Raw genomic sequence first — 27,972 nt, forward strand, 5'->3', positions numbered from 1 at the left:
GGAGAGGAGAGGAGAGGAGAGGAGAGGAGAGGAGAGGAGGAAAGCAGGGATCAGAAAACAAGAAGAAAAGCAAGAGAATGTGGACATTTACTAAAAATTAAAGGTGATAGACTTAAACAAAGGATGACTATCAGAATCTATTAAGGACATATTTAAGAGTAAAGCTTTTTAAAACTGAACTTGTAGACTAGGTAAAGCAGAATGCCCTCCTCACTGCCTGTGAGCATTAGTAAATACATTGAGTGCACGAGACAAAACCACCGAGGGCTGGAGAAAGTGGTCTTCTCAGCTATCATCCCTCTGACTCTTGTTCTTTCTGAGACCATAGCTTAGCACAGTTGATTTCATGGTTCCTGGGAATTTTGAGTTATAAAAATTTATTTTGATAATTTTTTCTGGTTTAGAACTCTTTAGATTTTCACCTTGATCTGTACTGGTAAATTTATTGGAACTCTGTCTTTAAGATGGCAATTCATGCCGGGCGGTGGTGGCACACACCTTTAATCCCAGCACTCGTGAGGCAGAGGCAGTTGGATCTCTGTGAGTTCGAGGCTAGCCTAGTCTACAAGAGCTAGTTCCAGGACAGGAACCAAAAGCTATGGAGAAACCCTGTCTCGAAAAAATTAAAAAAAAAAATGGCAATTCATAAAATTATTTTCTTATCCTATAAACATACCTGTTTTAATTGCTCTCTTTTTATCCCCCTCTCTCTCCTTATTCCTGCCCCCTCCTTCTATATGTGTCCTTGTGTAGCCATGGATGTCCATGTCAGTGTGTGCTCGTGTGTGTGTGTGTGTGTGTGTGTGTGTGTGTATCTGTGCGTCTGTGTCTGTGTTCATGTCCATGTACGTATGTGTATGTGTGGTTCTGTTCTTTACGCAGGTATGCTAGGGGATAAAGATATTATAGCTAAAAGATTACACATGAATGGCACAAAATGAGAGAAATATCTAATTGGATCAGAAAGCATGTTATCCCCTAGTGTCCCAGATAAGACTAATAGTTCATTTATAGTAACAGGTCAGAATTCACATTGATAGAAATGTCAAGTGTATGCAGATAGATATCAGTAGTAGAAAGTCACAGAGAGTGGGGTCAGTATATTTTATTCTGATTCTTACAGTTTCTCTGACACAAGAGACTCTTATTAATTGAAAGTCTAGTAAGGTAAGACTGGCAGATAAATTTCATTGGCAAGTTGGGTGATTTGAAATCACTTAGGAGACACACCTCTTTATGTGCTTATGAGGGAGTTTTAAGAGTGTTTCAATAGAGGAGGGAATGATCCCTTCTGAAAATGGTTGGCACCATGTTATGGACTCACATCTTGAGCTGAATGAAAATGGGATAAATGGAGGTAAGCTGAATGCCAGTATTTGTCCCTCGTTTCCTCACTGTGAGCACATTGTGACCAGCTGACTCATACTCTTTAAGGCATGCCTTTCTTCCCCAACATGATTCACTCTATCATCCAACTATGGACCACAATAAACTCTTCTGCTCTTACATTATTTTGTGACAGAAAAAGAAATGCAAGTAAAACATCAGTAAGTATGAGTTGAAGTAAGGCAAAACAATGGCTATGAATGATAGCAATATTTATCACTGTGACTCTCCTCTTTTTGTCTACAGCTACTGCTACAGTGTGAGAGTAGAATGTTTCCCATGGGCACGTATATTTGACCTTTCACCTCTAGCTGATGGACTTATTTTGAGAGACTGTAGAACCTTTGGAGCATGTGATTAAGGGGCAGGAATTGTTCATTAGGAGGTGACTTTGAGGATTTTACCAATTGTAGTTTCTACCACACATTCCCTGCTACCTGCTTTGCTACCATGCGACACTCCAGCCACCATGCTTTTGTCATTCCTGACACAATAGAGTGAGATCCCCTGATGTCGTAAGTCTTAATAGAAAATTCATCCCTTAGATTGTTCTTAACATGTTTGTCAAGGCAATTGTATAGTTAGGCAGAAAACAGAATAGGTGGAGAGTTAGTTTTGAGTATAACTATGGATTTCTTAAGTGCATAGGAAGTAAGAGAGGTGCTGAGAACTGAATGACTACAAAATACAGGAAGTCAATAAGAGCCCATAAATCAAAAAGGCGGGGGGGCGGGGCAGCCAGCTGAAGCTCTCAATGGTTTGCAATCTTGTGGAAAGTTAAGCACATCCGTAGGTAAGACATTTGTATGTATTGTTATGACAATAGCCAATTTACTACGATCCTGAAGAAGATAGTGTGATTAGCTGAGGTTTCATAGAGAAACCTAAAGACTGAGGTATTAGAAATATTATCTGAAAGCACATTGAAGTTAATATGTAATAATAGAGCAGTAGTACTGAAGAGACAAAACTATAGTCATTGAGCAATAAGAGAGGATGACTTGAATGACAGTCAATGACAATAACAGTGAAGAACAATGTATGAAGTAGCATAATGGCATGAGCTACGAAGCTCATGAAGTCTTCATGGGGGAAATCAGAGTTCTTCAATGACCCAATAAAAGGAAATTATCCCAGCTTCAAGATAAATCATTATAAAACTGCTAGAGAAAAAATCAAATACTTTCAGTCATGTGCAAAGGAGTCAGGGTGGTGAGTCGCCTTTTCTGCAGAAGCTGATTGGTGAGATGTTTGGGAGATCACATGGCATATTCTGAGTTTTATAAATAATAGACTACGTGTTCCAGAGAGAGGAACAGAAGACCAAGGAAAGATGACAGCCACTGGAATGTGCAGGATTTAAGCGACATTTAGAATCCTCTGCTAATGACTAGAACTGGGATGAATTATATTACAAGGTGTGTTCTGTTTGTTTGAAAGTGACAGACATTAGTAGATAGCTTTACAATTCTAATACACTTGGCCTTCAGTGAGTAGCAGGTAGGAGTAGAGGTGTTTGCACAATTCTACAGAAGCAACTTCATTTCCACTGGTCTTTCCCACAATAAAGTTATTTGAGCTCACAAATTTTTGACATTTCATTAATATATTGAAGGATTTATGGCCAATTGCAATTGAAAGAGATATGACAATTGCAAACTTGCAAAGCTTACAGTGGATCAATTGATTATTTAGTGCTACAATTAAAAAACATCCTAACATGACTGTGAAGTATGACTGCAGTCAGCGAAGAAGGACTTTAGGAAGCCAGAGACTGATAAAGACCGGAGTGATGAAAGGCCTATGTGATATACACTCACGTCACAGGCACATCAGTACATACATCCTGTCACACACGTGAAGACTGGCACATTGACACATGCACGTTGGCACACAGATGTGAAGTTGACACATTGATGTGCACAGGCTGGCACACACGGATGAAGACTGAAACACTAATACATGCAGACTAGCATATACATGCAAAACCTGTCAAAGATGAAGACACATGCCTGCTGTTGGCTCTTGTTTTAATCTCATGGGTGTATTTATAAAAATGTGGTAGAGAGCAGCATTTTGAATGGAATAATTATATGACAGATTACATCATCATTTATCCTGTGTCCAGTGTCAGCCACCACCAACTCATTCACAGTCCTTTGGATGTCCAGCCCTACCCTTTTGGTCCACTATGCATATTCCTACTAGTACAGTGTTATCTTAAATTTAATTGGTCCTTACAGACTTTTGCTCCTTGTAATGATTCTAAGGAACAATTTAGTTTAGTCTGCCTTGTTTTCTCAGACAGACAGACAGATTTATCTTCTACATTTGTCGCTATTCCTCTAGGAAGATCATACTAGATATTCCATCCTATTTTTCTCTAAGTACAGGTAACCACTTTGGTCCATGCTGCCTGCTAAGGAGTTGCATTCACATGCTAGCATGGTAACCACCTTAAGGGTAGAGAAACCGTGACAGCCCCAGACCTCAGTGTCATAACTGGGCCATCGTGACAGAGCATGAATATTGCAATGCAAAGAAAGCAAGACTCTGAAAGAAAAAAACACCCACACCCATTTAGAAGACATGATTTATTTTTCCATTCATGATTTAATTTCTCTTAAAAACTGTCTCCATCATTTAACGACTAATATAAAATAAGAGAGTTTGGAGTAAATAATTTGGTTGTCATGATACAAAATAGTTAACATAAATTGAATCAGTGTTGAAAATTACTTCTGTCAACCTTTTCTTTCTTTCCTTAGTTCAGATTATGTGAATGAGCAGTCCTGAAAAGACAGCTGTGTGACTGAGTGGTTAGAGTGCAGGACTGTAGAGAGGTTGAAATGATCTAGGTCAAGAGGCTAATCACCTCATCTTGGGCTAGTTCTAGCTCTCTGATACAGCCATTATTTGTCCATCTTTATGTCATGTAGGAACTAGCATCTTGTTGCTAATAGATGCCTATTACTATCTATTCTCTAAATTATCTATTAGATATATTAGATTCTATTATAGCAGTAAGTCACTAGATTCCACTAAACCTGAAGACATAGATAGCATTTAGGCATATAGAAAATCTCCCCATCTTGTTGTGCCTGTCTCTCTCATGGACCTACCTATCTATTTTAAATTTCCCTTGACTTACGACTTTCTATGTTCTGTAAAACTATAAGAGTTGATGAAACTGTTTCAATGTTGTAGCATGGAATTTGGGGTAACCTAAGTCTGTGTTTCTGGACCATGGTCACTCAAAATTAAATCTTGTATGTCCTTTAAAATAAGAGCTGTGGGTTTTGCATTGACACACACAAAGCACAGAAGTTCACATTTTGCCCATTTTCAACCATTTGATTGTTAACTACACTCCAACATTAGTCCTTGGACTCATTTATCAAGCTTCAAATCTATTTTATAAAGTTTTTATGAATTGTGTGACTCAACTTCTTCTCTTGAATGTACAATGTGCTATCATTAATTTTTCAGGACATCCATCTTTCCGTATTGCAGCAATTTCTTATCTCTTTTATCAATTGTAATTTGATAAACAACACCTAGTATGCTCTATAATACTAAATCAGATGTTCACAGAGGGAGTTTTAAAACAATTCTACTTAACAGCTGTATCTAAAGCCAAACATTTACCTGAGTTTTAAACACATCACTTCAGCGATTGTATTGTATTTGCTCTCATTTAAAATAAGTTCTTCTCCTGTTTGATAAGAACAGACAAAGACACTCTATTTCCCCTATAATTTTCTCAATTGCATGAGCCTTTCCAAACAGAAAAATTGAGTTTAGATTTCTGTGTCATGCCTTTCTTATTGTTTTAGTAGTTTCCAGTTGTCCCTAACTAACACCTAACTAACAAAAGTACCACTTGCACAGCTGAAAACAACATATAATATAAAAAGTTGTGCTTGACTATGAATCAAAGTATTAGTAGTTGTTGTATCTATGATATAAGAATGTCTTATAGTTTAAGAATTTGGAAAACCTGACATGATTTCCATTTATGTTTATGTAGATTGAAATTGAGTTAAAAAACAATTTTTATAGAGTGCATAATAACAAACGTGCTTTTCTGACCTCAAAAAAGCATTAGATAGGCTATAAACATATTTTGCACTAGAAAACTATCAGTAAGCCTTTGTCTAGATTAGTGTTGGGGTGCTGTACACGCCTGGTAAAATGCAAAAGAATATCAGAGAGCTTAGGGTCTTAAGTCATCTACTAACTGATAATTGCCTCTTCAAAAGAATGATTACATATTCCAACTGTATTTGAATAGGAAATAATTGTTGCAATCTAGAACATTGTCGAGATTTGTGTTTGCTTGGGGATTTGTTTCTCACTGAGACTTGCCTAGGCCCCAATCATAATAATAAATGAAAATAGGGAAAGTCACAGATGAAAAGAAGAAAATATGTTGTTTACTAAATAAATTCGATGCTTTAGCAATCAAATAGTGACAGCTTAGATTTCAGAGTGAATGGTTAACTATGAAATAAACAAATGTAGACAGTCTCTGACGTTCCCTCTCTCCAAGTAATTATTTTCTCTGTGTTAGGATGGCAATGATACAGCAGCGGTTTCAGATCACATCTGGGTTCCCATTATATTCTTTTTTGTTTGTTTGTTTTTTTTGAGACAGGGTTTCTCCGTGACTTTGAAGCCTGTCCTGAAACTAGCTCTATAGACCAGGCTGGTCTAGAACTCACAGAGATCCGCCTGCCTCTGCCTCTCGAGTGCTGGGATTAAAGGCGTGCGCCACCACCGCCGGGCTCCCCATTATGTTCTTGAGGATTTTTTTTTTGGTCTGATTTTGGTGTACTGTAAAATCTTGCCATGTGGGATGTCCTTTTGTGTATGTGTTACTCTTATTGCTTAATGAATAAAGCTGCTTTGGTCTCTGGCAGGGAAGAATAAAGTCAGGTGGGAAATCTAAAGGGAGATAAAGAGAGTAGGTGGAGTCAAAGAGACGCCATGTAGTTGCCTATGGAGACAAATGCTGGATCCTTACCAATAAGCCACAGCCTGGTGCCAATACGTAGATTAACAGAAATAGTTTAATTGAAAATGTAAAAGCTAGCTAGAAAAATGCCCAAGTCATTAACCAAATAATATTGCAATTAATACACTTTCTGTGTGGTTATTTGGGTCTGGACAGCAAGTAAATGAATGTTCAGTCTTCTTTTACAATCTTGAGAATCATACAAACAAAAAGACGGTAATTCATGTTTGACAGATAGTACTGACTGCCTTTGGTGAACATTATCCCCCAATTTCATACTCTAAAGTATATTAAAAGGCCTAAGTCCTGACTGGTTGGGCTGTCTGTGTATTCCTTAAAGCAAACAGCTATATGAAATCAAACATTCTTCTCATCTATTGAGATTTCCCATGTCATACCTTCTCATTTAAAATATAAGCAAGACACACTTGAAGTTGAATTTACCCAGACAATTCCTGAAGAGTAGTTAAGTATGAGTGAGGTGTTTACATCCAGGACATGGACACCATGCAGAGTTCCCCTGTATCTTTTCAATTCTTCATTCTTTTTCACCCTATGCCATCATAGACTTAAAGCTACATGTGTAGGTATTAAGTGCTTCTTTCTTGATGGGGGTGAGTCTTCTGTTTCGTGTTCATTTCATTGGTTAAATAAAGAGACTGCCTTGGCCCTTTAATAGGACAGAAAATTAGGTAGGCGCAGTAAACAGAACAGAATACTGGGAGAAAGAAGCCGAGTCAGGCAGTCGCCATGATTCTCCCACCTGATACAGCCGCAGGTTAAGATCTTTCCTGGTAAGCCACACCTCGTGGGGCTACACAGATTATTAAAAATGGGTAAATTGAGATGTGAGAATTAGCCAATAAGAGGCTGGAACTAATGGGCCAGGCAGTGTTCAAAAGAATACAGTTTCCGTGTAATTATTTTGGGTAAAGCTAGCCAGGTGGCGGGACACAGCCCACGACCTCCATACTACACTTTCTGACCTGTCTTGACAGTATGTTTTCAGGGTAATGTTTTGTAATGAGCAGGTCCATTTGCTATGGAGCTCTTGTCACTCTCAGAATTGTGGGTGTTTGTAGATAGACATATACATAGAGCAATCAAAGTGATTAGAAGTAATTAGGTGGGAACTAAAATTCAAAGAGAACTGAAGAATCTTTCAAAGGCAAAAAATTAGGATTAAGGGCATGTATCAATGGTTGGGTATTTGGCATAGATTAGATTTTCAACACCACCAACGCCATCAGCCAAAAATAAAAAGCAATTCAATTGATTGTACAATATGTTTGGTGAAAAGTTCATTTATGGGAAAAGCAATGTGAAATAGGAAATTTAACATTGGGAGGAAAAGAAAAACAGTAAGATATGTCTTGCCATATTTAAAACTTGTTCATCTGAATCGCTTTTTATAAATCTAGAACCACCTGCTCAAAGGCAACATTAACCACAGTGGGCTGGACCCTCTCACAAGCATCATTAACTAAGAAAATGCCCAAAGAAATGTCCATAGGAAAGTCTGATGGAAGAAACTCCTCAGTTGAGGTCTCCTCCTCCTTGCTGACTCTAACGTGTGTCCAGTTGACAAAATCGTTTTTGTCAGCCCACAAACCTGCTCCTACCAAAGAAGATTTTATCTACTTTAACGTCCCACAATTTAGACTTTCATGCAAGCAATGTGTTTGCTTCAAAATTCTGATCAAGGAAACAAAGGTAAGTATTTTTCTATTAGGTTATGAAAACATTTCAAAGGGAGACAGTTTAATGGTAGTGCTATTTTAGTATGACCCCATCATCCTAGAATATGTATCTGATGTTTTCAGCTGCAATGACCTTGGTTTACCACAAGGCTTCCTTGAAGATAGAAAAATATAGTGAATGGGTGGATAGGATAGAAAGCAGGAGTAGTCTGGAGCATACTTCCTGTCAAGCAGTAACTTCCTCTGGACCCTTGTAAACTATGGGAAATAAACTCAGCTTTGTTATTAGATTATTAATTCTACTATTTAAGTCAAATACCATTTCTAACTGATGTGACCTAAGTAAACAATCGTAAATTTAGGAGTAAAAACACAAAATGTTACAGAATTCAGGCTTTGACAGTGAATTACCCAGAATACGAGTTAAGAAGCCATGTCTAAATTATCGGGGAGGCATAGTTCACAACTTCAGAGGTATGGAAAGTTTCAGGCTACGTGGAGACGTGTGCAAAACATGATTAAGCAGCAGAAACAGAGTGCGGTGAATTTACAATACTTGCACAAAGTACAAATTGCTTCACGCTGGCCACATTTCTAAAGATGGCCATGAAAAGTTGCCTCTCTGGAAACACTCCAAAGAGAGATGGCAAGTTATAAAGGTGATCTTGAATTGAGTCAGCCTACAGGATGATGGGTGAACTGAACCACCCCTGAAAGTCCCTCCTGGCCCTATTAACTTAATATTCCATTGCACCGAATGGAAGGTATTGCTGGGCTGGTATTTTAGTTTTAGTCATTAAGGCCCTTTGCTTCATTTTCACATAGTACAGATAGAACAGATAAATAAGAAGAAAAACATTGAAGGCACAAGCACATGGTGGATCTATTCACGTTCATGTCAGACTTCATTTAAGCTGGTTAAAATGACTTTACAGCAATCTGACTGAGGGTCAGTCCAGGTAGTGCTTGTGCTCTGAGAATATTGGAGAATGGGAGCCACTTATTGAACTGCATAGATTTTTTTCCTTGGCAATCTCTAGCTTTATTCCTGTTGTACCTTAAGTGGGAACATGCCACATTGCAGCCAATGGAACTGCAAACTGCTCTTTGGCGCTTGTCTTCCTTGTACTTTGTACTCAGCTAGTGCAGAGACCAAAACTACCAAGACATGATGACATGCCTCACAATTCCTTGTGTCAGAAAAATACCAGTCGCCTGATTTCATGTTTTTCTTAATCATAAGTGTAATTGTGGAAACCATATCAATTCTCCACAAAACCCAAACCTAGGTTTTTTGATTTCATCAAAATATTACTTATAATGAATCTTACTGTTTTTTAAATCCAAATATATATCTACATTCAAGAAGGTTGGGAAGGCATGATAATGCTTCTTTAGCTTCACAGCAAATAAAAAGAAAATAATAACAATGAAACAATTGACACTTTGAGTTCAGAAGTCACCAGACTCACAAAATTTTGTTATTTTTTTCTTTCTTACCATAAGTTAATACAATGAAGTATTCAGTTGTGATCATGTCCAATGAAGATACTATAATAAATTGTCTGAATCTCTGCAGCTTAAAAATCAGAACTATATCTGAGGAAGTCAACTTCATATAATACTTTGAGTGTGTGGTACATCACTATTCTTGGTGCATAGAGTCTGCTGAGCATCCATTTTCATGTACTAGAAGGGATTAAAACAACTTGATCCATTTTTACAAGGTTACTAACCTCATTACTGTTTACACACCCTTAGACATGTCACAAAACCTTTTTATTACAGCAACCAAAAAAGTAACTAAATCAGAAAGTTTATTTCAGAAGTGAGGCCATTGTTATGAAAAACTTATGTATGGTTCTTAAGCTTTTAAAACTGGTTTGTGGAAGGAAGGTGGAAGAGTTTGGACATTTGCAAAAGAAAAACCATAGCCACCATTAGTGGACTGAATTGGTCTCTCTGACGGGAACATAGAAAAGTAGAATGTTTCGAGGGGCATTCACAATGAAGGTCTAAGTCTTGAGGTTTCCAAGGGGAACTAGATTCTCCCAAAAACTAGGTTAGAGGCAATTAATAGAATATTTTAGTCAAGATTTTGGTTTCACTTACCCAAAGCATGAGGACCTGAGTGCAGTTGAGTTTTCTCAAATATAATTACCTAATTTACTTGGTAGGGGACATTTTAAAAGAATTTGAAAAAAAAAGAGTGTGGACTGAAAAAGCAAGTGCCTAGGAAGAATTGTCTCTGAGTCAGCCTACATCTGAGATGGAAGTAGAACTTGACAAAGATTGCCTCCATTTTACTCTTCTCTAGCTGTGAAATATGAGCTTGAGAGAAGCATGGAGTCTTGCTCTACAAATTCACAGAATAGGTCAGGCAATGTGTTCCATGGTCAGAGTGCTTGCAGAGAGGCCCTTAAAGTGAAGCTCAGATAGCAGCAGAGATCCCAGGTTATTGGAAATAATCAAAACCATAGAATGACTATTGAGGCTTTGTGTACTGAATGTGACAAAACTGGAGGACTGGAGCATCTAAATTTCTTAGGAGAGCACAGAATTGAATTACCAGTTCCATTTGTCAAACATGGAGATGCTGGAGCTGGTGTTTGCTCTGCCACTTTTTAGCCTTGTTTTGGTTTTATCATTATTTTCTGTACCCCTATTTAACCTTTGGAATTGAAATGTTTACTATGTCCCATATTATGTTAGAAATAGGTCACTTGGGGATGATTTTATACATACTTAGAGTTAATGTGGTGATGTTTTGTTTGTGTTATAACAAATAAAGCTTGTCTGAGGATCAGAGTATGGAGCAAGTCAATATTTAACCATAAAGGCCAGACAGTGGTGGCACATACCTTTAATCCCAGTACTTGGGAGGCAGAGGCAGAAGGATCTCTGTGAGTTCAAGGACATCGTGGGCTACACTGGATTGATACAGTCTCAAAGAGAAACAGTCCGGCAGTGTGACTCATACCTTAATCCCAGTACTTGGGAGTCACCTTTCTTTAATTCCAACATTAAAGGAGTGGAGATAGGAAGGTCTATGGCTGGAAGGAGAGAGGAGTAGAAGGCTGGAAAAGACATGAGCTTAAGAAGTCACTCACTCTGAGGACTTGTGGAGACAGGATACCCCTCAAGACCACTGGGGTTTAAACCTCCCACAGGCCACAGGTCAAATTCAGTTCAGTTGTTTCCTGTCATTGTGGAGGATGCAATTAAAGAACCTAATGCCTATTGTAAAAAATAATACTGCTCTGGATGATAGAATAGCTATAAAATAAAGGACAAAAATTTCAGGAGGAACCATAAATCAAAATTAATAAAGATTAGATTTGTAACCTGCCCAAAGTTAGGGTTGGGACAGAGGTTTGTTTTTGTCTTTTTGGTTAAATAAAAACAACCATCTTGGTTAATTTAAAACATTTGGACAAATAAGGACCCAACAAATAAGGTAGAACTACCCAGAAAAAAATTACCAAGAAAAGGAATAATCTGACCTAATGCAATCTCTGAAGTCTCCAAAAAAAGGTGATGGGGGCCTCATAATGACAATTAAACCAGGACTATGATAACACCACGAAAATAATAAACACACCTCTAGAATGACTTTTGGATTACAAACTGTTCAGAACAATTTCCAGGTGGCTAGCTGAGAAGGTCCAGCCTCACAGACTACTCTAACCAGGACAACCCCTATACTTTCCCACTGTGCAGAAACTGGACAACAAAGGAAACAAACAGCTCTTAGGACTTCACAATGACCACATTTTTCCACAACCTCCTAAAGATGCCATTGACCCCAGACATCAGGGAGTAAATTTAAGAACAGGACACCCACATTCCCAAGAAGTAAAGTGGGTGGTTTTGGTAGTTGAAAGGGGTCATGGGTGTTTGTCATCATTTTTTGTCATGGGTGTTGGTTACAAGTTTTTATTGATAATGGTCTGGAGAAAAAGCTGAACAAAGGAGTTTAGATTAAGGGTTCTTGTTTTGTAAATAAAAAAGATATATAGATATAAAAGGATATAAGGGTTGATTATTGAATCTCTTCTGAAAAGAAAAAAGAAAGAAAATATAGAAACATGATAAAATTTAGATTACTGAAGTTACTTTTAAGCCATAAAAGTAACTCTAGTTTTAAATATTTACATTGATGTGGATTTTTGTATATTGATACAAATTCAAGATTATTTTTATTAAAGCATGCTGTACATACATTTCTAGTCTTTTTCAAGGTATTGTACCTATAAAGCTCATTGAACAGTACAATGCAAATTTCTAGACCTTGAAAGTTATTGCTAACAGGTAAATAGTTAATTATTTACTGCAATCAAACTTATTAGGTATGCTTTTCAAGGTAGAAAGAGATATATTTTAGACAGGTCATCTTCAATCACTTCAGAGATCTATAGAATATGTTATTTAAGATGTTTTAATAACATTGGTTCTTTGTTTCTTTTTAATAACAAGGAGACATATCTTTTTCTGGCAACACCAATCTCTTTCAGGGAAGATGATAGGCATCAAAGAGACTCCACATGGGGTTTTACCATTTTTTTATGGAAAAAGTAAGCTTCTTTGCAAGAAAGTGCCTTTGCCTCAACTGCTGAGTGTATGCTGTTCAAATTGGACAAACAGGACGTAAGAGAAAGGACTGCCAAATTTTACCAAGTCATGGTAAGACAGTTCTTCAAATATCCTGCTTAATAGAAAAGTCTGTCAAATATTCTAAGCCTGTAGACTGAAGATGGATGCCCAATGTTACAGGGGAATCTTGGGTGCCTGTCCTGGCAGCCAGTGGTTTCTGTTATTTCTCACAGTTTTGGAAGTTGTTTTCTTTCACTTCCTACTTACTCAGTTAATATTATTTTCTTTTCAAGTATCTGAGGTAGGTGAAGACTAGATAGTTTGATGTAATTATAATATTACTTGTTTACCAGACTCAGAAAAAAGCTCACTAAAGAGCTGTAAAGTGTGTAAGACTGAAAGATATCAAAGATAGTTTCAGATAGTAATGCAAGTTAGGATAGAAAGTAAATTAAGTACAAGACTTTGGACTTACCAAGATAGGACGAATGATAGAGTATTATCTGAATTTGTCAAATGCAAGTGGAGTAAACATTGTTGATATATTTATTGCCTGTATATATTACATATAGTTATTGTACTTATTGTATATAGTTTTCCTTATATTACTTATAACCTTTTTTACAAAGATAAAAACAGGAAAATGTTTTAGACAAATAAGGGAAATATCTCCACATTGTGTTTGTGCTATAGCAAATAAAACTTGTGTGAGAATCAGAGTGTGGAGAATATCACTAGTTAGCCATAGAGGTCAGGTAGTGGTGACATATACCTTTAATCCTAATACTTGCAAGTCGCGTGCCTTTAATTCCAACACTATGGGGTCGGAGACCAGAAGGGCCAAGGCTGAGTAGAGAGAGGAATATAGGGTGGGAAGAGCCAGGAGCTCAAGGCATTCAGTCTGAGAACTTGTAGAGATAAAATATTCCATCCTGACTAAGGATTTCATAGAGGTAAGAACTATTGGCTAGCTGCTCTGCTTCTCTGATCTTCCAGCTTTCACCCCTAATATTTGACTTGGGGTTTTTATTATTAAGACCAATTAGAATTCATGCTACAGAGATTGCCTTGAATTTCAGAATTGTCTTAGACTTCATTTCTGTCAAGGTTCATAACTACGAAAGATGAACGGGGTCTTTTGGATGTTCATAGGATGCTCCTTATTTTCAAAGAAAGCCACTACATTATGAAAACAAGTAATGGAATATCCCAATTTAACAGAAAATTTATTTTGGAGTGATAACCTGACAAGAGGTGAAGTTTCAATGATTAATATTTTCTCTCGACTGGATCTAGAATCACCTAGAAGACACATCTCTGGACACTCCTTGCCAAATCATTTGTTTAGAGAAGTTCAATCAATCTCTGGCTATGAAAAGCATAGTGGAAATGAGAGGACATACAGTAAACAGGGCACCATTCTGTGAACAAGAATCCTAAACAACACGAAAATGATGATAGGATCTGAGCATGGACACTCATCAGGACCCTTCTGGAATGGAGATGAGGTATGCCAGCTGCCTGACTACCCTGCCACAGTGGACAGTTACCTACAGTGGAGAGCCAAAATAAACCCTTCCCCCTTAAGTTTCTATAGCCAGGGTATTTAGTCACAGCAACAGAGACATTAAGTCATTCATAAATCTTTAAGACTCTCTATAATTCCAGCTTTTGCTCAGAAAATTATAATTCATTTTAAATAACAATATGTTAATTCTTGTCACCGTGACATCACGTTATTTTAAATTCAAATTTCAAAACATTCTTCAGAGAATTATTATTTCTTCCAGATCATTCTCTGAACACTAAATTCCCAAGTTTGTGGAATCACTGCTTTTTCTCCAAGGACAGAACAGTGAATTAGATGATGACATTGGATTCACGTTTGTTATACAATTGTTCAGTTTGCTGTTCACTCAGCACATTGCTTTCTTTCCCTTCAATTAATAAAACTGACAGGGAATATAGTGTTAGTTTAAAATTGTCTCTCAGTTGATTTTCTTCCCTTCACCTTGTGGGTTGGAGACAGGGTCTGGAGGAATGCTGAAGCATGAAGATTTTATGTACTTTCCACTAGAGACAACTAGCAAAGGAAAACTCAAGGTCATAGTTTAATCCCTGCTCTTAAGTGGCATTCTGTGTGAGTCCTGAGGACACTGTTCAATCTCAGCATCCTGCTTGAATTCCTTGTTCTTTAGAATATCACGCTGTGTGTGTCAGAAATGTAATAATGAATCATAGGAGATTTGGCCTCACAGTTTGTAGTTGAGTGACAGTCTTTCAATTCATACTTTTGAATAATATTCAAACAGTCAATAGTTTCCAAAGTTGAACAAGAAGGCAAAATTTAAGCATCACAATGTTGTACTTCAGTAGCTTACCAAAGCAGGGACTCTAGTGGCTATAAATAGTAAATATATCTTTCAAATGATCAACTTTCATTTGGAAAAGAATTCCCTGAATAGGACAGCCCAGGGCTCCCTCCTTGACCTTCACTTAGGTGTTCTCCATCTAAGTGACACATTAAACAAAAATACACAAGGTGGAGGCTAAGGAAAATCAGAACAGAGGATCATTCAGCTTCTTGTCTTGGGGCTATTAAATGTACTTATTTTCTTTCTAAGAATCATCAGCCTGACTTGGTACAAAGATGCAAACATTCCAGCCTCCATCTGTTCAGTATTTAAACACAATGGGATGGCACCCTTATAATTCCACTGTGCACACATTCTAGTATCACTTTTTACTCTCCTGCCCTTTTCTGTTTTATGCAATGGCAATGCATTTTAAATGGGCTATGCTGCGTGCATCCTTATTCAAATGTAATTGCTCTTTGTCTGCTAATACTTCATTTCAGTTTCAAGGTCATAGGTCTTCATTTTTATTCCTTCATCCTTCATTCTTTCCAAAGAACTCAGAGCTCTCCAGAGCATCCAGTGCTCAGTCATACATTCATTTGCAACAAACAGAGCCCTGGTTTTGAATGCTCATATTTTCTTCATTGACATATACAATTCTTGGAATGGCATGCAAATCAGTCATCAGCTCTGTTGGGAAATCTCTTTGCATTCCTGAAAACAAAATTAGATATTCCTCATTGTATTCCTTCTCAGCCATTTTTTCCTCACCCCACTATACCATATAAGTGCCGTGAAGGTAGAATATTCCATATTGCAAGCTTAGATAGAAGTCTGAAACATTGTCTGTGCTTTGTAAAAAATTAACTCTTGTTAATGAGGGAGTTAGAGGGAATCTTTCACTTTTTTACTGGTACATTTTAAAACTTCATTTGATCCATATAAAAATTATTCAATGTTATGTCTTTTTTATTATATAAGGAAGGATGCATGATAGAAGTATAAGGATAAATAATTACTCCCAAAGCCTATGAATATTCATATGAATTAACCCTTTTAAAAACAGCAAATAGTTAATATTTCTCTTCTTTTATGGAAAGCTTTCATGGGTGAAGAAATTGACTTATATCTGATTTAATTTGTTTTCCACCTATGTCTCTTTTTCTCTAATTTTCCTTATAAGGATTAAATGTGGAGCTTCAGAAATACCGGGCAAGGGTTACATCAAACCACTGGTGTATAAAGATCTTGTTTGGGCTGAGGTTGTGACTCCCTTGATACAGCACTTAGGTTAATCCCCAGAATTGTAGAAAGGAGCCATGGAAGACCATAACTAGGATCCCAGCAAAGGAGGCTCTCAGGCCGGAGGATCTGGAATTTTAAGGTAGTAAGGTGAAAACAAAGCATTAAACAAAGAAACAAATAAATAAACATATAGATAAGGAAATAATTTTCTTATCTTAAAATGTTTTAGTTAATTTATTTTATGAATCAAATTTTATGAAATTATAAAAATTAATTATAATAATTTATTTGTTGGTTATAAATGCTTTTCTTGCAAGTGTGTTGCAAGTATGTTTGTGCACCCCACATATGTCTGATTCCCTGGATCTTGAATTATTGATGGTATGAACCACCATGTAGGTTCTGGAATTGAATTCTGGTCATCTGCTTTTACATAACAGAACCATCTCTATGGCTCTGTCTTTTATTTTAGATCAGTTAAAAACAATTTCTACATTGATACCTATTTTTTTTCAAATGATTAATTTTTATTTAAAAATTAGTCTTCAAGGTTGATATGCTTGGAGAGAGATTAGAAATTTATTATGAATTAATATTAATACAAGATGTAAATTTATAAAAAGGAATTCCTCTTGTTTAGTTATTCTTTGAATTATGCATTGTAACATAAGGTAATTAGCCACTATTTTTCAGCACTGAGCTAATTGACTAGCCAATTGTCTCAAAAGGTCAACATATTCAAAGAGATTGGTGTGATTTGAATGCCAGGCAAGCAATATGTTTCAAAAATAAAATATGCTTTCCACAAAGCCTAAAGATCTAAGGTGATTCATAGGCTCAAGATGGTGGGAAAACGGAGACAAATTGATTCCTGGACCTTGTGCTATGTTGCCTTACATAGACCAATAGCTTTGGAACCACACCTGATAAATACATTTTTAGAAGTCACATATAGATATTACCAATGAGAATTCCTGGACTGATTGATTTATTGCAACTGCAGTTACAATGTGGAGTTATGTGTAGATGTTGGGTTGTAGCAGGCCCCGAGGATAACTACCTTATTTTGGTCTAGCTTGGTCCCATGAATAGCTATCTCTCCCTTGCCCTCCTCTTTGTTAGCCCTAACATGACTAGCAGATGAAAACATTTTGGAAGCTACTAACTTAGCAGAGCACAATCTTCTGCATGCCCAAATTCTAAAAATGTAAACAGTAGGCATCTGAAGTTTTAAGAGACCTTACCCCATGCTGCTCCTAATGCCCTGTTTTCATATATGTATTTTAAAAGTGTCTTTATTTATGCCTTCTTGGTTTTGTTACTTTTTAAAAATTTCCTGAAACTGCTCTTACATTGGAATATAGAATTTGAGAGCATATAAATCTATATTCCAGGGCCTTGGTCACTCAAATTTAGCTCTGGAATAAACTGCCTCTTATTCCATTTAAGGTGAGAGATACATTTTCCACATCAGGAACATGAAAGCATATTTTAAATTAAACAGTATTTTTAGAACTGTGACTCTAAAATAAGTGCGCATACTTCTATACATAAATGAATATGCATATGTTTCTATGTATATCCATGCACAAAGTGGCTATATACTAGCACATTTTTCAATAGTGAACAATTCTAATTTCATGTATCTATTATTTTCCAGTATAAACAATATTACCCTCTTTTGAAGGCTACATATTGTGGACATGTGTGAAATATTACAAAACTTCCTTAATATGCAAATCTTATGGAACAACTGACATTTATAAAAATGATAATTTATTGGAAAAAGAATTATTCTTTCTAATGCGTATGCACATTTGTTTGTATGTGCATAAACATGTTTGTACATCGACTAGTATGTTGAATATCTTCTTCAACCATTCTCTACTTTGTGGTTTTTTTTGGGGTCTTCTATTAAATTTCATAATCATTCATTAAGTTAGACTGCTTCTCCAGGGAGCCCTATGAATCCTGCAGTTTCTTCCTCCCCAGTGCTGAGACTACATCTATATATCATTGTACCCTGAGATTTTACAGGGTGCTAGGACTTGTGTGGCAAGGTCCTTGTGTGGTAGCTAGCATTGTTTGCTGAGCCATTTCCCAAGCCCTTATTGTTTTGTTTCTGGGACAAATGTTGTTCTGGAAATCAACTAGGGTCAAATGTTAGAGCATTTTTTCTAATTCAATTCTTAAAATTAATCTCTTAGAAGAAATTCTTAAACCTGAGACAGGGTTTAGGCAGTCTTATCACTTTTCCACAACTGAGCCCAAAATACAGAAAACCTTTCTGAAACACAAGTGGTCTGACATCACAAACCCAGACGGTGTTTCTTCACAATAGGCTTTTTGTTTATTTGTTTGTGTCTCTGGGTTTGATTGCTTTGTTGATGTATTAATTAGAGGCTTTTGGAAACAGTATCTTCTCTGTAGAACAGCCTGGGTCCCGAATACATCAGCAGCTCCACCTCTCCTGTTCTGTGATTATATGTCTATGCTATCATGACTAGCAATCTACAAGGTTTTGAATGTTTCATGTCACCTGAGCAGACAATAGTGATTTCCTACTCCCATTTCCCACAGGGGAAGCCACAGTGGCTATGAAATTGGTCTTCTCTAATATTTCCACATATATTATGTTCTATATTTTCTGTTTTGGAGAGTTAAACTGATAGTTGAAGAAGATAGATTGGTAGAAGAGTGGACATAAAACCACCTCACATGTTTTCACTGGATCCTTAGTTTCTTCCTTTTGTCTCTTATATCACCTTCCTTAGTGCCTTACCTCCCATCTTCTCTAGAAGGATTGAAATACATCATTACATTCCAAAGATAATATTAGAATTACTATGAGTGCTAACTTAGCACTAGTCCTAGCCTTACAGAACCCATACCCCTTATTTTAAACCTACTCATAGCCCTATCTCTAATCCTAGCACTTATCCTAACCACAAATTCAGCCCTTACCCTAAATCCAGCCCCATAGTTAATCCTAACCTAAACTGGCCTGATCTATATATAACATTTGTCCTAAAACCAAGCCAATCGAAAAAAGAATTACTGATGAAACAGTAAATCAATATAAAACTTTTCCATCCCAGAATATGGGGTGGGAATATTTGGGCTTCAAGTTCATATTTTCAGATGAATTCTGTTTGAGGAAAATTGAAATACATAAGACACTTAAACAAGGAGGATAAAAGATTGCTAAATTTCCCATGGTTAATCATTGCAGAAAATAAAAGTTACCGTTTACCTTGACCCATTTTGAAAGAGTTTCTTGGTTGAATCTCTCCAGGTTTTTAAAAACTCTTTATCACTAGACTTAAGTTCTATGGATAACAAAACAAAAGATAAAAAGAGAGCTATCCATTTTAAATGTTCAGTTTAGTCTCTGCAGTCAATGCAGGGGAATTCTTGACAAAAGCCTGGAGATGAAGGAGCACGCATTACTAAGGATGAATCCTAGTTTTCTTAAGTAAGAACTGTGTGCAATTAAAAATTAATATTATTATTTCAAAGAAATAAATGTACATATAAGAGAATATTTTTATATATTTTTGGATAAATACACCAATTATGCATAGAGTGGGCCCAAAGCTACCTAGAGACAGGATCACAAAATAAAAGTAAAATTTGCAAAGGACTTGTGCGGCATTTCTGTGCATGCACTCAGCAGGGGAGGTAATTATTTCTTGCAAGAAGGTTTCATTTCTTAACTATTACAACACCTCAGATGTCAGTCTCCTTGGGTTTCAAAGGACCCTAAATACTTGATAAAATGAAACTGTATGGATGGCATAGTTGTGCTTTCTTAGGGACATGGAGTTTGGCAGAATTGTTCAGTGATTTAGAGTGCTGATACTGTTTTAACAGACTGGGAGCAGATCGTGACTGGGGAATGCCATCCCCACTTGCATCCACATTCCTTGCTTCCTTGTGCTGCTAATGTAAACTAACTTGATGGAGGATTGTAAAGAATCTTGCTTTCAAGTGCTCAGCCAAAATGTGGACATAATCAATTATCCTAGGAAGGTCAAATTCAATATTGTGATTTTATGTACGCTGTGGTCTGATCTCTGTCAGCTCCTTCTAGTGCTTTCTATGTTAGAAAGCAGATCTCAAACTTCAGTACATTTCTTTTATTGCTGCTACACTTTAGACAAGGAATATTGCTACTACTTTGAAATACTGTGTAGAAAGAGATGCAATTTTGAAAATACAATGTGGTTATTTTAGCAGTGCTTATTGTTAAATATCTTACCAGCAAATTCCTGTATATAACTATACCCTTATAAAAATCCATTTTTCCATCAATTGGAACAAAATTATGGAGATTAAAATATCTGTGTTACAGAAAATCATTAATAATAGATATTTTTTCATTATTTTGACTAGAAAGGAATTGATTTCACCAGGAAACATTCAGAAAACAATTCACTAAACATAAAAGCATTCCCAAAACCAGAACATAATGTTCAAATCTTTAAGCTTTACTTATTATTAATTTTCATAAAGACTACAAATACCCCCACCAAATGTACTTTGAATCATTTATTAGAAGAAAGAGCCAAATTCATTTCTTAGTCATGGCTTAGGCTTTGTGTGTAATTATTTAAATTAGAGTACATGCTTTGAATGCAACAGACATTTTTTTAAAAGAAACAGCAATGTTAGGAGACATAATTCAGAAAAAAGGGCTCAACACAGCAATGAAGAGTGTACTTAGATACTTCTTTTCTTACTTTGTGATTATATCAGAAAGGTCCCTAGATACTGGATAGGGGTGGTGCTTGGAAATAATTCATAACCATATTTTTCATTAATAATTAGCAAGAAGGAAACCCTCTGAATGTAGGCAGAGATACGTGAATTATACAGAGTCATTGTGCTGACAAAATATCCATGTGGCCTCTTTAAGGCACACCACATACATGACAAAAATCTAATGTTCTCTCATATGTTCTGTCCATGGCTTGGTGTACAATCAGCTACACACAGTTCCCAACTTATCCTCTAAATGAAAAATGTTTTGGTCACTCAGTCTACAATGGCATATCTTTTTGCCTTGATCCTACTATTCTATATAATACATTACAGAGAAGCAATTGGGAGGACCTTTCTCTGACATAAACGCAAATGCAAATTTTTTGTTGTTGTTGTTTTTTCGAGACAGGGTTTCTCTGTGGTTTTGGAGCCTGTCCTGGAACTAGCTCTTGTAGACCAGGCTGGTCTCGAACTCACAGAGATCTGCCTGCCTCTGCCTCCTGAGTGCTGGGATTAAAGGCGTGCGCCACCACTGCCCGGGACGCAAATGCAAATTTGCCTGTATTGCTTGTATTTAAGTCCACCCATCTAAGTCTACTTAGGCAGTCTCTAAGTGTGAACATTTTGTAGATAGTTGTAGATGTAGATAGCTAAGCTCCTCTGAGAAAAATCAGAAATTTACTGTCTGGTGAGTTTTCCTATATCACTGCCTCTCCAATATTTTGATATTTCTCTTTATGTGTGAGTTTACATATACACATGTTTGGATCCATATCATCCAATTGCCTGGAGCTGGAGTTACAGGCAACTATGAGCTCCCTAATATGTGTGCCGGAAACCCGAACCCATTCTCTCTATGAGTGGCAAGCACTCTTCATCACTCATGCATTTATTCAACCATGTCTCCCCAGCATTCTAAAGCCTCCTCTAGCCCATGTATCTCACTAACCCTAAGATGAGGAACATATTCTTGTTTACATCCTACTTCAGTGACCTATTGTGGAGATGTTTGATCCTTTCCCTCCTTTCCAGGGCCCATCTTGAGAAAGCAGACTTTTCCCAATGCAATCAGTGTAATCTGCTTACAAGCTTTACTCATGTTAATGTTCATGTATGTGTCTTTCCTTTCTACCCCTACCAAGGGGTTCCAGTACTACCCTTCACCTGATCCTGAAGGAGTGGACATAGAGAAACAGAAGAAATAGTGGCTGCTCACAGCTGTCGTCAAGCTTAGTGTGTGTCTTCCTACCAGATGGTGGGTAACCGTGTGGCAAAAACTGGGAGGGAAGGGGACTGGTTCTAAAACACATGTACGTAAAGTAAGATATTGAGAACAAGTCCCCATAGGTGCAGGCCTACACAGCCTGCCCTTGCAATGATCTGTACTTTATCAGGTGCGGTGAGGTCAATTAAGAAGAGGTATAGACGTGGGAGGTTTCTTCTTTTACCCAGGGCTGGCCATGTGCACTGTAACTTCACAGGCTCTTTTGCTTTTTAATCTCATGTTTCCGTCCCTGTAATCCACTCCTAGCTTTTAGAATGCTCCAAATCCACTTATATTTTAATATCTCTTTATTTTGATTTTTCTCTCATATCTATGTAGAAATTACAGGCTGGTATTTAAAAACACATTAAAATTGCAATATTAATAGCATAGTAGGGCAGAACTGGTATTAAAGAAAATATTTCCCATGAATACATGGATTTGAATATTAAATTGTAGGAGCATTCCTGGTATTTTGTTCAAGACAAAGATTAAATAAACAGGCTTGTGGTGTGTAAATCTATTATGATAATGACTCCTCGTTCTTTTTTACTGAATAGAGAAATTTTATCTGAAATAGGTTTTTTTTTTTAAAGAAAAATCCAAGCTTCAAAGTCTGGGTGTGTGTTTGCTAACATGGTTTTCAAGAAACTGTGATAATTATACCATTGAACTTTATACTGAGAGACTGGCAATAAAACCTATTCTCTCTCTCTCTCTCTCTCTCTCTCTCTCTCTCTCTCTCTCTCTTCTCTCCCCACCACACCCCTACCTACAGTTGAAAGAAAAGGAGGGTTGGACTTCTCTTTGAATTTTTATGACTATACAAGGTTGACTATCTCAGCCGCATTGTTTCCAGCAGACTCACCCTGACAATGCGCTCCTTCGTCAGAGCCATTCGGGCAGTCTACCATCCCATTGCAGAGCCGAGACAAATGGACACAAGCACCAGCTCCACGACAAGCAACGTGATTCAAGGGGCACTTGATCTCCACCTCCTTGGGACCTATAGGTGAGAGGAAAGAAAAGTCTGTGTGTTAGCTTTATTTTTTTGAGGGCAAAAATTCATAATTTGAATTAGGAAACCAAACTGCAGACGACACTACGAGAGCACAGCTCTGACTTCAAAAACTTTCAGATTGCCTCTGTGAGAAGAAAGTCATTTGAAAAGATATAAAGCATATGAAATTAAATATATTTTTAAAATAATTCCATAAAGCATAAATATGCTTCTCAACCATTAAAACAGCATGGCTTGCAAGCCCAAGGATTCATATTCTCTGTTTCTTTATCCTAGATAAATTTGATGAGGATGTCAAACTTCTTCAGTCTTAACTTAATTGTGAAAGTTGGTTAATGACAACTTTTTCTCAATACATCATTTTAGATTTAATTTGAGTACCAAATGAGGGCTGTTATCATAGCTAAATAAAGAATGTTCTAACACTGAGAGTTGCCCTTTACAAATACCTTTCTTTCCGTTGTATACTCCTAAAGGAGGAGAACTGACATGCTTGTATTGTACTCTCTCTACTTAGATGAAACAAAGTAATAAAGAAGAAATAACCAGGGTCATGTGAAATTATGAAAAGCACAGAAGATGCTACTTATAATGAATAAGAAAGCAAAAAGAAAAAAATACATTGCATAAAGAAATAGAAACTAATACTGATAACAGTTTAATGTACTTTTAAATTCCTATCAAATATAAATTATAGGTTTACACAATTCATTTCTTTCATAAAAACTATTTACTTCCAAGCTGGATCACAAAGAGTTAAAGATGCTGGGGTGAGGTAGGCCAGTTAACAACTGAGAATTTCAAAAAAATACAAAGAGAATCTTCATCACATAGACTTTTCCTTTAGTTTAAGCACTTCCAATTCACTAAAGATAATTTTAGGTTACTAAGTACTATAATAATATTTTAAATACAACAGTTAGAAATATATTTCTCCTTAAAACCCTCTATATTATAGCAATACTCCCAAATAGTAGTTGTTCTTGAAATTATATAACTTTGCCCAATTCATTGAAATAGACTTCACTTTTAAAACTAAGTCTTGCTTTACAAACTGCCTACCCTCCAAGGCCAATGTAATTCTTCTGTACTCTTTTAAATGCTACATTATGTTTTGAATATGGAGAAAATAGTTTTCTTTATTCAGTTTATAAGGTGTAAGACACAGGCACATCAAATGTTTGTCTGACTAATGATGCTGAATTTGTTTTGCAATTACTTGGACAGATAACGGTTGCAGCAGAAACAGCATCAGTGCCCAGTGCCAAACTCTCCCTGCAGGCTGCCGTTACCACCCACTTTCTGCTCCTTGTACTACTAAGACTCAGCCCTGTTGTCTTTTCTAGGGAATAACTTTCTAGTGGTCCTTTGTACTCTTTCTGAAATTCAATTATATATTCTTAATCTGTACACAATAATAAAGATATTTGTGCTAAGTGAATATTTTTCAAATAACAGTCATGTTGTCTATTTAAAAGTACATCATTAAACATATTTTCAGCATTTAGATGTTACGTGCTTCATGCCTGTTCTCTGGCTTTACTACACTCTCAGCATTCTGATGATTTAGTTTTCCTCAGCTGAATAAAGATTAACCTATAACAGGAAAAAAAATCCAAAAGGTCTAGTACAAAAAGGAAAATGGTCATCCTTATGGGAACTTAAATTATGCCCAACAAGACATACTATACATTATTTATGGGACATTCCCAATTAGTAAATTGTACAACTAAATTTTAAATTGTACTTTTGTTCACAGTGAACCAGAGGGACCCAGTTTCCTTCAGAAACTTCCCTGGTTTCCTGTCGAAATCTATACCCTCCTTTTCTATCTCCTGCCTCTTGGACTCAACCACATTGCTGTGGATCTTCCCCTCTCCATTATCTTTAGCATACCTAAATACACGTCCACATTACACATGTCTTCTGAACATCCTCAGCCTAGAGAGAATCATTGACATTGGCACATGATAGCTGTTTGTCCTGAAAGGTCTCCATACCGCAGTCCATCACTTGGAATTGGTCCATGACTCTTATTTTCCAGCTGTTTGCTGTAGCATCAGACTGTGAGATCTGATATTAGGAATTAGTTCTTTTTCATCCTCATGGTACAATCCCCCAACACAGCATAACATACAATGTCCGATTGAAGGTCAGTTGTGTGAAAGAACACAGAGAATAGAACACTGCTAATTTCTACTTTTCTTCTGACATATAAGAACGTATTTTTTTCTCCCATTAACACAATTCATTGACAAGGTTCCACTAATAGAAATTTCACCCTGTGACTACATTCAATTTATAATGATTCTTAATTTCTGGCCAAATTGAAACAAAATGTCTTGACTTGATTTCATTATCTAATTGAAATTTAACAAGTATTTCTTACAATGAATATTGAAATTTATATTTTTTCATACGTTGACTTTTTTCTTTGCCCCGCCGAATCTTTCAATGCAAATTTAAACCTTGCCCACAGCCTCACTTTTACTTCACAAACACTGTGCAACAGAGTGCATTAGATCGGAGACCAACATGTGCGTTTGTCTTCATAGTTACTTAGTAGTCATCTAAACTTAGTACTGTTCTTACCCCACTGAAAAATAGCAATAGTGATAACATCTACATTAGAAAATTTTAATAGGTGCAAATGAAATTCAGGGTTTAGTTTTGATGCACGGGGTAAGGGCAAGCTCTTTGGGAAATGCCAATGCTCTCCATGAAGTGAACTTTCAATGCCACTGGTTATATTAAAGTTTTACTTTTATGATGTTTAGATCTCTGAATTTTTCATGAACTGTGCCATAAAGGCAATTCTGCAACAACTTACAGATAACAAGTGATTTCATTTCTTTTGCCACAACTTAAAATACGGTGTATCACATCACAGAAAGGAGAGTAGTATAGAAAAGTAGTCTATAAAAATATCAACTGACAAATAATTTCCAACAGAAATGTCAGATTGGAGCAAGAAGCTTAAAACAAGAAAGTTTTGGATTTTTGTTTGCATCTTCAACTTAAATATTGAAAATTTATTATAGTTTTTAGAATCATGTGAAAGTCACTATTAAGTAAAGTTTAATATTGCAGAAGATATGGGATTTTTTTCTATTTGTAGGGTGTCTTAGAACTCGAGCTGTGGAATATTTAATGCTGTGAACATTTTCTCTTTATTATTTTAAGACCCCATAACTCCTAAGCCTATTTTATTTATTTTAAGACAATTATCTTAAAATTAACTTTCTATAGATATTTTAAAACACATGTTTAATGTCAATATATCTTAATTATATATTTGGGTTTCCAAGCAACCATTATACAGTTTCTAGCTGTTTAATACTTTCTATCTATATATTTATTTTTATTGTAAACAATTCTTGTCCACTTCAAAATATAGTTCTTTTAACATATTACAAAAGAGTATCTTCTTAAAATTTAGAAGAGATAAAGTGGTTCCTATCCAACTAGATGTGTAGAAACATTACATTAGTATAGTATTATAATTGCCAAGGCTTCAGAATCAAAACAATTACAGCAACCAAATCCATTCATAAATATCACATGGCAAGTGCATGGAATTCTTGCTCCATGTTGTTTCAGCTGATTGGTACATAGTGTAAATATGCTCATGTACACATATTCATTTACTGACATCAAAATGACAACTGGGTTCTGTACACCTGTGCACAGGCATATTACTGATATTAAACAGAACACAGGGCTGTGTACATAGGCATGTGCATTCACCTATGATATAAGTAGGCCATTGTGCTATATGCACATGTTCATATATACTCTTACTGATGTCAAATGGAATACTGGGTTATGTACACCTGTGCACAGGTGTCCACTGATATTAAACAGAACACTGGGCTGTGTACACCTACTGATATTAAATATAACACTGGATTCTGTACTACCATAACAGTGAAAGCACAAACTTTCTTTATCTGTTTGATTCCATGAGATTATGCTCTTACCTTCGATTTCAATTTTACTTTATATTTTATGTTTAGCATAGATATGGGGCTTTTTTACACACTTAGCAACATCGCTAGCCTCCCATCATTTAGTTTTTCACAGCCAACAAAATGATATTTTAATTCAAAGGGGAAAGCAAAATAATTTTATAGCATTTCTAATATAATTGAAATTATATTTATGAACTTTCATTTCTAAATAAAACAGTGTTGGCTCCTCATTTGTTAGAATAATCTGTGTGATTCACTTGAGGAAAGAGAAATAGGAATAACTATGTGCAGTCAACCTAGTATTAATTCCAGTGGACCAAATCATTTCAAAGGAAAACATATTTCTGCAATAGACTTTTGTTTACATACTTCAAATGTAGGTTGTAAAGATTCAAGAACCCAAAGAAGTGTAAAGATTACTGATTTTGTCTAGTGCCATCTCTTAAACCATCTCTGATATCTTCCTGCTTTCATAGAACCCTGCAGAAGAAAAGTTTGCACTTTGATAACACGCTCAGGGGTTAAAATCTCTTCTCATTACTACTAATCTTAAGGAGTCTATTGATAGAGATAGCTGCATGTTACATAAAGATATATATATATATACATATATATGTGTATATATATATGTATATATATATATACATATATATA

General features: G+C 36.2%; 1 protein-coding gene across 1 annotated transcript in view; it reads right to left on the bottom strand.

Moving 5' to 3' along the window:
* Lrp1b (LDL receptor related protein 1B) overlaps positions 1-27,972 on the bottom strand; it is a 1,800,012-nt gene that overhangs the window by 1,131,988 nt on the left and 640,052 nt on the right. The window contains exon 3 of the mRNA XM_026778709.1: positions 23,195-23,332. Coding sequence (XP_026634510.1) covers positions 23,195-23,332 — 138 coding nt within the window. The remainder of the gene's footprint in view (positions 1-23,194; positions 23,333-27,972) is intronic.

Source organism: Microtus ochrogaster, chromosome 4, assembly GCF_000317375.1.
Source record: "Microtus ochrogaster isolate Prairie Vole_2 chromosome 4, MicOch1.0, whole genome shotgun sequence".
Classification (NCBI taxonomy): domain Eukaryota; kingdom Metazoa; phylum Chordata; class Mammalia; order Rodentia; family Cricetidae; genus Microtus; species Microtus ochrogaster.